The sequence below is a fragment of the Impatiens glandulifera genome, chromosome 2, assembly GCF_907164915.1.
Source record: "Impatiens glandulifera chromosome 2, dImpGla2.1, whole genome shotgun sequence".
Lineage (NCBI taxonomy): Eukaryota > Viridiplantae > Streptophyta > Magnoliopsida > Ericales > Balsaminaceae > Impatiens > Impatiens glandulifera.
The window spans coordinates 19447029-19461215 of NC_061863.1; the positions used below are offsets into that span (position 1 = coordinate 19447029).

General features: G+C 32.4%; 1 protein-coding gene and 1 pseudogene across 1 annotated transcript; one reads left to right on the top strand and one right to left on the bottom strand.

Annotated features, from left to right (window-relative positions):
* Positions 1-1868: 1868 nt before the first annotated feature.
* On the top strand, positions 1869-6323 carry LOC124926686 (acetylornithine deacetylase). The gene is made up of 10 exons (XM_047466962.1): positions 1869-2241; positions 2455-2699; positions 2842-2950; positions 4092-4230; positions 4313-4370; positions 4466-4483; positions 4564-4686; positions 5727-5880; positions 5974-6007; positions 6085-6323. Exons 1-10 carry the CDS (start codon positions 1912-1914, stop codon positions 6186-6188), a joined length of 1314 nt encoding a protein of 437 aa, XP_047322918.1. The 5' UTR covers positions 1869-1911; the 3' UTR covers positions 6189-6323.
* Positions 6324-10132: 3809 nt separating this feature from the next.
* Positions 10133-14156, bottom strand: LOC124924466 (annotated as a pseudogene).
* Positions 14157-14187: the final 31 nt, after the last annotated feature.

The window sequence follows — 14187 nt, forward strand, 5'->3', positions numbered from 1 at the left end:
ATTACTAATCTCGTAACCTCATAATGAGGTGTCTATTATATAAGAAATGATATTTTTTGTTGACCGAGAAATGAGGGTAAAATCAATAAACTAATGAGAAAAAAGTTAAATGAATGTCTTTTTATCAAATTTATTATCTTGTTTCTTTTTTTTTCGAATTTTTGTGATCTGAATAATACTTTCAAATTTCGGTGGGTTGTTTGTTGCTCATATCCTCCGATTGTGTTGGGATGCTCTCTCAAGTATGTGTCAGTCTCTGTTTTAGCAGTAGAGAAGACGAAATTATTGAATCTAGAATTATTTTTCATATTTTTAATAATGAGTTATTTGATTTGATTTTTAATATTTAATATGTAGACCCTTAGCATCCCCTTCTTCCTATATCTTCTTCGGGTTAAGAGCACTTTGGAAAAACCTGGCGATATTCGTTCTGTCGGTAAAGTCTAATTCTAATGCCTGCGGGTAGGGTTGTAAACGAATCGAATCGAATCGAATCGAAACGAATATTACTGTATTCGATTCGTATTCGTGAAACTATTCGAATATTCGTATTCGAAATTTTTTCGAATAATTAATGTGATTCGTATTCGATTTGAAATTGATATTCGTATTATTCGATCCGATTCGAGTATTCAGTTTGATTTTTTTTAAAACATATTTTATATAATATGTACTAGGGTTGTAGAATAAATAATATTTATAAAATTAAAATTAATAAAACGGTATATATATTTATAATCGAATATTTAATGGAATATTAGCGAATACATAATCGAATATCTTGATTTTGTATTCGTATTCGTTTATTAGTTAAATCGAATCGAATATTTTTATTCGAATTCGAATCACAAAATTACGAACACGAATATCAAAATTCGAATACGAATACCGAATCGAATCAAAAGTATTTGATTCATTTACAACCCTACCTGCGGGAAACCCTTAATGGTAACTTCTCTCTTGCTTATCTGTCCAAAATCCTTCACGAAGCGAAGCGGCGATAATAACCCGCAAGGCCAAGGAATCCTCCTTCTTTTCAGTTGATAAGATTAGTTAGACGTATACGAGGTCCTTTCCAGATAGAATTCTTACATTATTTCTCATTATTTGTACAAATTTCTTATTATATATATATATATATATATATTCAATTATTATTTGTCAAAACATTTTTCGGCGTTATTTACCGACCCTCGATTAATATTAATTTCAGCTCTCATTTAGAATATTTAGTAAAGATTTTTTCTATACCATTTTATCGTTTTATTCAGCTTGCTTTATTTCAACATCATCGTTTAAGAACTCGAATGAATTCGTTTGCAAATTTAAATTTTATATACGTTTATTACAATTTAATATTCATATTATCAAATGTTTGTATTGAATTTTTAAGTTTTATTTAATATTATTTATTAATTAAATTTTTATAGGTAACTCTAAATTTATTTTAAAAAATATTTAAATTAAAATTTATTTTATTGTAATGTTTTGATTTTAATTATATATACATATTTTAATTAAAAATATAATTATTTAAATATAAATTTATAAATTAATTATAATTTTTGGAAATGTTATTTTATTTGTCTGATTAAAAAAGAAATAAAAAAAGTTAAAACAATATGTTTATATAGAGTAAAAAAATATAAAAAGTTATGTATATTTTGATCACTTAAACAAAATTATAAATATTATTTTACAAAACAAATAAAAAATATGAGGAGAAGTGCATAACCTTTGAATTTTTCTTATACTGAATTTATTCATGTTACAAATAAATAAATAATATTTTAAATTTGTTCAAAAATAAGTTTTTATTTTAATAAAAAGTTAAAAATAGTTTAATATATGTATTTCTTGCTCTCAACTCTCATCTTGTCTTCCCCATTAAACACTTTTTCCTCACGAGATATGGCTGCTGCATCAGTGAAAGAAGCAATAGGTGACCTTAATGGAGAATCTTTTGTATCTTTACTTAGCAAACTCATCGGAGAATCCAAATACGTTCAGAACAACCCGCCGGACCTCATACCGGAGGAAGACAGGATCGTTAATCATGTCCTCGATGTTCTCCTCCCTTACAGTACCACAACCGGCGGTGGTCCTTTGATCCTTAACCATGTCACTTACCATCCTAAAAGAGGCAATCTTATTGTCGAATATCCTGGCACAGATCCTAAACAAATATTGTCTTTTGTTGGAATGCACATGGATGTTGTCACAGCTAATCCCGCCGATTGGGTACTTCTTGCTTTGTTCAATTGTCGTCGATTTGATCTGTTTTTATCTTGTTGTTTACTGGATATGCTAAATTAGGGATCTTGTCTTTTGGGTCGTGGTGGGTTTTTAAGTTTATCAAATTTGTTGATAATTGAATCGTTTTCGCCAAGAATAATGAATGAACTTTACTATCTGTAATCTGTCAAGGCATCATTTTTGGTTTTACTGTCGCAGGATTTTGATCCATTTTCTCTTAGTATTGATGGTGATAAGCTTCGTGGGCGTGGAACTACTGATTGTTTAGGACACGTTGCTCTTATAGCTGAACTCATGAAGAGACTAGGAGAAACTAAGCCAAAGTTGAAATCCACTGTGGTTGCTGTTTTCATAGCTAGTGAAGAGAATTCATCTATTCCAGGTGTTGGAGTTGATGCACTTGTCAAAGATGGATTACTTGATAAGCTAAAGCAAGGTCCTCTGTAAGTGAAAGTTAGATAGAAGATGAGTTGTTGCCCCTTTGTTTGTTGTGCTCATTCACATAAATTATATTGATTTTCAGCACCTTGATTAAAACATTATTTTTTTCATTTTCTTTTTTCTTGGTGTGTTTATCATGTACAGATTCTGGATAGATACAGCAGATAAACAACCATGTATCGGTACTGGTGGCATGATCCCGTGGAAGCTTCATGCAACTGGAAAAATGTTTCATAGTGGTTTAGCACACAAAGTATTACTACTGCATTGGAATTTTTTTGATTGTTGGAAATAAGAGTATCTAAAACCAAAACACATAGTATTATTAACATGAGGTTAGCCTTTTAAAGGCTCTTAACAAACAACTCACTAACTTCTATAATCTGGTCACTAACAATAGGGAAGTTCCACTAACATTGAGGGTATAACCCATTAACTCCTTTAATCTAGTGACTAACAATGAGGGTTTAACAAAAAAGGAATAGTTAAATAATGCTGAAAATAAACTTACTCACTAAATCATGATTTAGCACAAATAACTAAGTCTTTATTTAGTAAAATAAACTAACTTTCCTGGATCTGTGATGCTCACAAATCTTCTCTGGACCTGTCATGTTAGGAAAACCTTTTACAAGTATTGGAGGATGCATCTTTTGCATGCTTGTGTAGTTGATATGACTATCTCCAGATACTGATTGAAGACAGGTCTCAGAGGATAGTTTAGTTTTTGGTTTCCAACAGAACTGTGGCTGTCAGAATAAACATCCTATTCCTGGTCCTTTTTGTTGTCATGAATCTCATGATCAGTCGGTCCCTTTGAGGATGTAACACTTTACACATTCCTCCTTTAAACAATATGTCAAAACCCTTCTCTTGTAATTGTCCAGTATTCAGCAGATTGCTCCTCAATTTTGGAACAAAATATACTTTCAGAGACTACTTTCCTGATCTCTCCAATTTGGAGTCTTAAACACCCCTTGCTTGCAATGGTTGACTTTGTATTGTTTCGTAATTTGACCGTGCCATTGATATTCTTGTTAAGTTGCTCAGACTGTGACTTGTTCCCACACACACATGATTTGAGTAACCTTGAATCAAGGTATCAATCTTCACTTTCTTTTGTCATTAATAACATCTCTTCCTCTTCTCCTGATTCAGCATAGTTGGCCTTTGTGGTGTCCCACCCCCATGTGCGTAGAATGTGATTATTAATAGGAATGTAAATATATAGAGGAGTTTAAATAACCTCATTACCTGCACAATAGGGCTCAAACTGATTCCAAATTTTTTGTTTATTAAGAAGGAATTTTGGTCCAGGTTACGGGGAGGAAGCTTTTCCTTTTCTGGATATCTTTTTCTTTGTTTTCATTTGAAATTGAAAAAACAATTTGTAGGCGATAAATCCTTTGGAGCTCGCTATGGAAGTGATTAAAGAGATCCAATCACGGTTCTATCGTGATTTTCCTCCACATCCTAAAGAAGAAGTGTATGGATTCGCAACACCATCCACAATGAAACCAACTCAGTGGTTCTGTAAGTTCTGCAATACTTCAAATTTACCCTTAAATATAAATAAATGATTGTTTCCAATTGATGTTCTCCCAATACTATTCAGATCCTGGTGGCGGGATCAATCAAATTCCAGGAGAATGTACAATTTCAGGAGATGTCAGGTTTAATTATTAAGTTTGCAGCTATCTACATATTACTTGTGGTGGATATTTTAAATCGTTTTAACAACTATTTTTTCTTATCTTTTTTACTGCAGGTTGACTCCTTTCTACGAGTAAGTAGCTTAATTTTTCCTTGTATAATACAATGGTATGTGATTATTGGTATAAAAATACATGATTTGTCATTCTGCAGTGTTAAAGATGTTTTGAAGAAACTGCAGGAATACGTAGATGATCTGAATGCAAACATAGAAGTGATAGATTCAAGGGGACCCGTTTCGAAGTATGTCCTATCTGATGAAAATCTTAGGGGAAGGTTAGTTAAAATCTGCTCACTTTCTTCTTTTTCTTACTCCGTCTAGAATTTTGCACCTTTTCACTATGTTGCAAACATGAAAGGCCTAACTACAGTCAGTCCCCTGTGTCCTGGCTGTTGATATGTCTTATTTTATTTTTCTATTTTTGTTACGTATATCAGTTAATTGTACTTCTTTCACAAGAATAGTCTCCTTTATCCTAGTTCTGGCATGCTTAAAAGTCCCAAAATGGTGTTAACAATTTAGGGAAATTTATAGTGAAGTTTGTTCTGAAATGATATTGTTATGTAATAGCATGCATTACATACAGTACATGGTGTCTATTATCATGTTCAAGAATGTTTTGTTTGGAATTTGCGTCAACACTATTATCATGACGAACTTTTGCCAATCCCAAAAAATGATGGCCAATGGTAATGATTAATGAATATGTTTATTTTTTTGCTAAGAAGTAATTAATATGGTTGATATGGCATAAAGTCTTGAATATAATCCTTTTTGGTATCTATTTTTTTGTCAAAGTGGCAAAAATTCAAGAAAAATTATCATTTATGAATTTTTTTTGTAGCATGATCTACAAATTTGACAAACATTCATTTTGATATTTTTTTTAATTCACTTTTCACCTAGTCAAGTTTTATCTAAATCAATCACAATTTTCATATCGAATGCCTAACTTTTCACTCAGTTAATTTTCAAAAGAAGCCCAATATGTTACATTTTATATTTTTGTCCCCTTTTTGTGGAAAGGGCTTGGGATACTGATATTTTGTTGGGTTGGTCTTTGGTTTGGTGTTTTTGGTTTAGCTTTTGGAATGACGGCTATCCTTTGGGTTTTTGGTTGTGATTGCAGAGCTTAGTGATGACTATTATGCATGTTTGTTTGTTTGTTTATTGTTTCTATTCTAAGTCCTTCGAGGTGTTATTGCAATTTCTCCTTTTTCTTATTTTCTCTATGAATCGCCATTTTTATTTCTTGACATCTCCATCTAATATTGCATGTTTTTGCTAAAAATGTTTTGGTTGATATTATCCTCAGAATTACAATCAGTTTTGACGAGGCTTTGTCTGGAGTTGCCTGTAATCTTGATTCTCGTGGCTTCAAAGTATTATGTAAAGCTACTGAAGAAGCTGTTGGCTTTGTAAAACCTTACTCTATAACTGGAAGCTTGCCACTCATTCGAGAATTGCAGGTTCACCTTTCACTTTCACTTTCTCTTATCTTCTTCCTTCTTACATTTCCAGTTTTTGTTTTTCATCTTATCTTTTGAGGTCTTGTGTTGCAGGATGAAGGTTTTGATGTTCAAACTTCAGGCTATGGTTTGATAACTTGATCTACAATCTCTGTAACATTTACTCATTCGCCTCTCTCATGCCTTATTTTGTGAATGTTGCAGGTTTAATGGCCACTTATCATGCGAAGAACGAATACTGCCTTCTTACCGATATGTGCCAAGGTTACCAAGTATTCTCCAGTATCATTTCCCAATTAGAAGAATGATATGTTCTAACTAATGACATTGACTTCAATGAATTGTTTTTTTTTTATGGATGTTTGAAATTGCTTGTTTTGTGTTGGGTAAATCGACAATTGTTTCAATAATATCATTTTAATTTAAACTATGGATCAATTATTGATATTTATTTTTACTATTATTAATATGTATTTGAAATATATAATATATAATATTTTTAATGCTATTATTTATATTTAATTTGTGCATGAATAATAATTAAAAATTTTAATCTATTTAGAAATATGAATAGTTAATTTATTTAAAGTATTTATATTTCGATGATTAGTTAGAATGCTTTTCAGGGGAAATTTGAGCAAATGATCCTAAAAAAAGTCTTAAATGTGCATGTGGTCACTACGTCCTTTTAGCGTTATATATTTTTTTTTACAAAAATACCACCACTGCGTTACCTGATAAGTTTTTTTTGGGAAAATGTTCTTTACATAAATATTCAATTTTTTTTTTCATTTCGTTATTTTCCATTCTCTTTCTTCTCTCTCTATTCCGCGTTCTCTCTTAGACGGCAACGAAACCCTAAACGAACATAATATATTATATAGATCGACGATCAAAACCCGTTCCAATATTATGTGTTCATCTTATTGTTCATCATATGGATCGATTTATGTTCTTATTTCCATTATGTTCATCTTCAAACCCTAAACCATGAGATTGTTCTTATTATTTATCTTATTGTTCATATTGTTCATATTGGTTGTTCATTTTGTCGATGATGATATTTGTAGATGATATTGGTTGTTCATCGGTTTCGTTTCAAGACAGATTCATGTTCACGATGGGAATTCACGTCTAGCGAAGAGACTTCACATCTCGCGATGGAACTTCACGTCTCGCGATGGGAAGTCCTTTATCGACGCGATGGGAAGTCCATTCTCGCAAATTGATAGCCTATGTTTTCTTTAGCGAAGAAATGAAAATGAACTTTACATTTAAAACATACCAAAGAATTGAAAGATATTTTCAAGTAAAACTTCAAGGCTGAAAGTGTAGTATGGAAGGATTCTAAATTGAGTATCCTTCCATGCCTGCACTTCAGACTTGAAGATAACCTTCAATGTAAAACCATTGGTTCATTTTGGTTTGTCAGAAAATTAGGGAATACTAATATTGTTTTTCATCACAGTATTGCTATTGATGAGCTTGATAGTGTGACATCAAAGATGAAGAAATCGAGGATGATGAAGACGATGATGATGAGGAGGATGAAGATGATGAGGATGAGGATGATGAAGATGATGATACGTATGAAGATGAGGAAGACTCTGATGACGAGTCTGAAATCCATGATCATGATGGCCCAAGTGATGATGGTGACGACGACAAAAATCAACCACCCTATAAAAGGAATTGATGAAAAACATCAATTAATCCATCATGTTCAATTCTTTTCAGACCATTTTTAAAAGATTTGTTGATAGAGATGTTAGTTAGATTTTTTAGTAGAATTTTATGAAGATTCTGTTAGGATCGGGATCAACGATAGAGACGGGGGTCTGACTATGTTGAACGCTTACACACTTCGTTGGATATTAACTCTGTTAGAAGTTAATATTGGTTTCTATTCTTCACAAGTCATCACAAACTCTTGAACGGAGTCAAGTGCGGAAGTATTTGTTTCGACTTGAAGCGACAGATAAAGGGTTGAAAAATACATAAAGTAAAGAACACAAGACACAAGGTTTGTTTATGGATGTTCAGAGAAAACTCTCCTACGTCACCCCTTCTTCTCAACCTTGAGAAGGATATTCACTAGAAGATTTGGTTTGAATACAACACTTGTACAAACCTAGTCGGACAACCAGGACTTAGACACTGCCTGTTTCCGAACTCCTAGCACACACTATGTTGAACATAAACGAATTCTATAAACTTACACCAATGATAACTCACACAGAATCAACAGTATGTAATATAATTTTAACACTCTAGCAAACTTGAAAGCTTTTAGGACTTTTAGAGCTTGTGAGAGTAGTGTGAAAGATCGATGTTTTTCTTGTAAAACGGTTGATCGATGCACGAAGGTTGTTTAGAAAGTTGGTTGGAAAAGACTGGTTGAACAAAAAATAAACTTTTTGAGATGTACGTTCATCGTACATCGTAATCTCATTAATGACAATTTGGCTTACTATTATCCAAGTATAAACAAGATCGAAGAGGATCTTCTCTGATGTACAATCCTGACACTCATCCAACGGAAGGAGGACAAGTGTGCATTGAAGAAGATATGACCGTTGTTGTACTTTGGAGATATAAGAAGATTCAAAGAAAAACAGACACAGAGTTTGGCTTTCGGTATTCTCCTTAAAATAAAATACTCTCTCTCTACAAATATATATTCAAGTTTTTGCCTTAGCATATTTCTCTGAGAGATTGTTTATACTGAAAATCATTGTATCACTTTTTTATATTGTGAGTTCTTTGTAAGTTGATAGAGTGTCTATCAACAAGTGTTGTGTGTGCTAGGAGTTCGAAAACATGCAGTGTTTGTGTAGAGGTGCTATTCAAATCAAATATTCTAGTGGAATCCTTCTCAAGGTTGAGAAGAAGGGGGTGACGTAGGAGAGTTTGCTTCGAACATCCATAAACAAACCTTGTGTCTTTTATTCTTTACTTTCTGTATCTTCCAACCCTTTATCTGTCGCTTCAAGTCGAAACAAACACTTCCGTACTTGACTCCGTTCAAGAGTTTGTGACGACTTATGAAGATAGAAACCGATATTAACTTCTAACAAAATTAATATCAAATGAAGTATGTAAGCGTTCAACATAGTCAGACCCTCGTCTCTATCGTTGATCCCAATCCTAACAAGTAGTATCAGAACAACTTGTTTCCATTCTCAAGCGTTAGAAAAGAATATGCTTAGTAAGATCAAGTTGTGATCCTCTGCTAAAGAAATTTGGGAGAAACTAATCCAACTGTGTGAGGGCAACGACCAAATAAAGGAGAACTAGAAAGAGCAGAAGGCTCTTATGGATGCTGAACGCAAGGGAAAATGGGCCGAAAGCGATTCGGACGACTCTTCATCCAATGAAAGTGATGATGAATTTGTTACATGTTTCATGGCAGAAGAAGAAGAATCTGAGATATTTGACTTCTCTTCTGAAGAATTTACAAGAGATGACTTAACTGTTGCACTTAATGATATGGTCATTGAGTACAAGAAGTTGTCAAACTTTTTCAATGAGATAAAATTAAAATATGAAACTGATAACTCTTCTTCATCTCAAATTTCTAAACCAAAAGTTGTTGAAAACAAAATGGTTGAGCTCTCATTTGAGAATGAGAAGCTCAAGGAAAAGATTCAAACACTTTCGTCTGAAAACCAACGTTTGACTTATGTGTTTAGTTCCTGGACGAGGTATGGAGATGTAGTTAGACAACATATAAGTATGCTGAGGCCTGCCGGATGCAAATCCGGTTTATGATTTGACAATGACAGCCCAGACAAGTCTTGTGAAAAGTTAAATCCGACGAAAGACAAGCTTAAGACAATAAGTTTTGTCATGGGTAGTTTAACTAATAAAGGAACTAATCCAAGCTGTGATGATTTGACTTCAAAGGATGAGATGATTTATGTAAAGCCAACTTCAAGCTGACTGAATCCTGAGAGAAGGACAATCAGCTGGTATGAAAAAGAAAAATTTGACAAAAAGTCAAGAAGTTTTTACCAAACTTCATATTTTAAAGTTAAGAAATCATCAACAAGCAGAGAACAATATGCCAAATACACTATACACACATAAAAAGAAATTCATCAAAATAATCAAAATATGGATTCCCTAAGGGACTAATAAGCCACGGACCCAAAGAAAAATGGATACCAGATTTGTTATTGTATATGAACGCAGATAAAATAGGACTGCAGAAGATTTGTTATTGTATAGGAATGCAGATAAAGTATGACATCTAGACAGTCGACTGCTGACAAACATAGCATATGAAGGCAACAAGCATGAAGTGACTAACATCCTCACGAAGCCACTTCTCGAGTCTAAGTTTTTTACATTAGAAATATTTTATAATTGTTAGATTACGATAATGCCTAAATTGATTTAATTATAAACTCTCCTAGTTTTGATAATTTAGTTTAAATAATCAAAAAGAGAGAAATTGCTAAAAATATATATAGCACTGACTTTGATAATTTATTTTAAACAATTAAAGAGGGAGAAATTGTTAGATCAAAATAACTAATTAACTTAGGATAATTAGCCAATGATTGTAAAATCACCATGGTTTGAATATGTATTCTAAATAATTAAAAATGGAGAATTTGTTAAATAAAAGTATTAAATATAAGTGTACAAATAAAGAACTGAATAGTGTTAAATCAATTGTGTGCAGATTGAAGAAAACCAGAAAATAAAAGTTATCCGGTAGTTGATCAAATCCGACATTTGATCAAACCCGACATTTGATCAAACTTCGGTTTTATAAAAGAGGCGTTTCCGATTTTATCTCCAAATCGGTATTATACAAGACCGATTCTATATTGAACCATCCGATATTTTACACTTTGGTACTTTACAAAGACGTATCCGGTATTATATGAAATTGGTACTTTGCAAGTTCGGTTTTATATTAAGGTGTATCCGGTATTATATGAAATCGGTACTTTGCAAGTTCGGTTTTATATTAAGGCGTATCCGGTATTATATGAAATCGGTATTCTGTAAGATCGGTTTAAGTAAAGGAACGCATCCGATATTTTTTTAAATCGGTTTTATATCAAAGCACGCGTCCGATATTTTACAGTTCGGTATTTTATTGCACGCGTCCGAAAAAAAATGCAAAATTTCATGTTCGATTTCCACTAAAACCCTTAAGTGGGGAACCATGATTGAAAAGAGAGTCGTGCTAGCTTCTTTCAAAGAATAAAATGAAGATCTTGTAACACTTTGTAAAAGGATAATAGAATCTTTTATTATAGATACCTTAATAAAGTCATTCAACATGAGTATAGATTCCTTTGTATAACCAGCTTTCTCTATAACTTGCTTCAACACTTCCTGCTAATCAATCATAATAATCTCATATTTTTATCAGTATTTATTCATTTATTTACAAAAAAAGCAATTAACCTCTCTCTATTTATCAGACATAAAAGGTCCACTAAAATCACGAGGAACTTGTAAAATGTCATTAAAGCTCAACTTTTCATTACAGTTTGAATCATACACCTTGAAGATAATTGACACCACAATAACAACATGATTAATTAACCAATCAAAAAGAATTAAGTATTATATTTTGATTTAAATTTCAAATAAAACATACATTCAATTCTCTGATGAATAGTAGCCTTAGCACTAAAGTCAAACAAAAAAGCAATGAAATCTTTGAAATTCAAACCATCCACCATTTTTAACAACCTCTGTACTATGTTGCACGGATACGGGTATGGGTATCGTATCGGATACGATACGAATACGACGATACGGTAAATTTTGAAAATATAGGATACGATACGTTTATGATACGACAATTTAAATATATAATATTTATATAAATTTAATATTGAAATAAATAAAAAGAGAAACTCATATTCATTTTTCATAAATATACATTACAATTTAAAAACAAAACACATAGTCATTTATAATAATATATAATATCTACCCTCTACATCAATTCAGTAAGTGTATCACAGCTGTATTCATGATTCGTATTATATATATATATATATATTATAGGATTACAACTGTATCATTCATATTATATATATATATATATTACAGCTATCTACAACATTTGATATAATATATATATATATACACTAAATGAAGATAGATAGATAGGGATTAGGGAAGTACCCGACATATGAGAAGAGGATTAGGCGATCCGAGACGACTTCGATCCTGATCGAAAATGGCGGATCTCGTTCGTCTGCGGCGGGCGACGGTTATAGATTGGCGAAGGCAGAAGAGTAATGGAGGTGGAGAGCTAAAATAAAATATTATCCCTTAAGGTTTTACTTAGGATGCGACTGAGAAGAGAAGAGGTAAAAAAGATTAATATTTATACCCTTCAATTATTATTTTTTATTCAGTTTATACTTCAACTTTTTTTTGTTAAACTTTTACCCAAAACGTATCTGATACACGTATCGGAGCCGTATCCAAACCGTATCGGATTGGTCAACCCTACTTAAAGTTAACAATACGTGTTTTGCCGTATTCGATACGCGTATCACCGTATCGTATCCGTATCCGTATCCGATACTCTATTTTTTTAAGTATCCGTGCAACATAGCCTCTGTATATAATAATATCATCAAAAAGTATGTATGTAAATCAAATTCATGGGCTACTGCATCATACCCTATGTTGCACGGATACGGGTACGGGTATCGTATTGGATACGATACGGATACAGCGAAACAAATTTTTTTGAAAATATAGGATGCAATACGTTTAGGATACGAAAATTTATATATATATAATATTTATATAAATTTAATATTAAAATAAATAAAAAGAGAAACTCATATTCATTTTTCATAAATATCCATTACAATTCAAAAACAAAACACATAGTCATTTATAATAATATATAATATCTGCCCTCTACAACAACTCAGCAAGTGTATCACAGTTGTATTCATGATTCATATTATATATATATATATATATATATATATTACAGGATTACAACGGTATCATTCATATTATATATATATATATATATTACAGCTATCTACAACATTTGATATAATATATGTATTAAATGAAGATAGATAGAGATTACGGAAGTACCTTACAGATGAGAAGATGATTAGGCAATCGAAGACGACTTTGATCCTGACCAAAGATGGCGGATCTCGCCCGTCTGTGGCAGGCGGCGGTTATAGATTGACGGAGGCAGAATAGTAATGGAGGTGGAGAGGTATAATAAAATATTATCCCTTAAGGTTTTACTTAGGATGCGGCTGAGAAGAGAAGAGATAAAAAAGATTAATATTGATACCCTTCAATTCTTTTTTTATTCAGTTTTATACTTCAACTTTTTTTGTTAAACTTTTACCCAAAACGTATCCGATACACGTATCGGATCCGTATCCAAACTGTATCGGATTGGTCACCCCTATCTAAAGTCAACGATACGTGTTTTGCCGTATCCGATACGCGTATCGCCGTATCGTATTCGTATCTGTATCGTATGCATATCCGATACTCCATTTTTTTTGGAGTATCCGTGCAACATAGATCATACCTGAGAAAATGGGTTCATTGCGAATTCTAGAACTGATAAGAACTCATCTATAGATATAAATCTTTTGGCGTTGCGATCAAGTTGACAAAATCTCTTGTACAAGGAAACAATTTTTGTTGGGTAACTGTTATTGAACAAATTAAAACATAAATTAGAAATTAGATCGAATGCAATCAATTCAGAATCTGTAAAGATGGGCTCACATAGATTATTACAATGCTCTTGAACATCTTCGATATCATACTGATATCTCATATTGGTAAGCTTTCTCCTACTCAACATTAGAAGTAATATCTTTAATCTGAAAAAATGTTCAACAAATACTAGTCAACAACATCATAAAACTTTTCCAGAAGAAATTAGATCAAATATTCACATAACTATTCAATAAACTAGAGCATCATACGAGAAAAGATCATCAATTTACAGTTTAACAGAGATGCAGACACAAATAAACCTACGAAATGAAAGAGGAGGAGGATTTGGTGACCTGTAAATCAACGTCGTGGAGTGGATTAAGTGATAATAGAGTGAAAGCAATGTGAAGTTTCTCTTTGAGACCATCGCACAAACAATAGTCGGGCTTAGAATACATAACGAGTTTTCGTGAAGTGAAAGTAGACAAAGAAGTAGGAGAAAAAGACGTGAACTTAGCAGATAGTGATGAAGAAACGAGTAGAGATTCTAAGTCCGGACGTGAAGTCCCATCGCGAGACATGAAGTCTCTTCGCTAGATGTGAAGTCCCTTC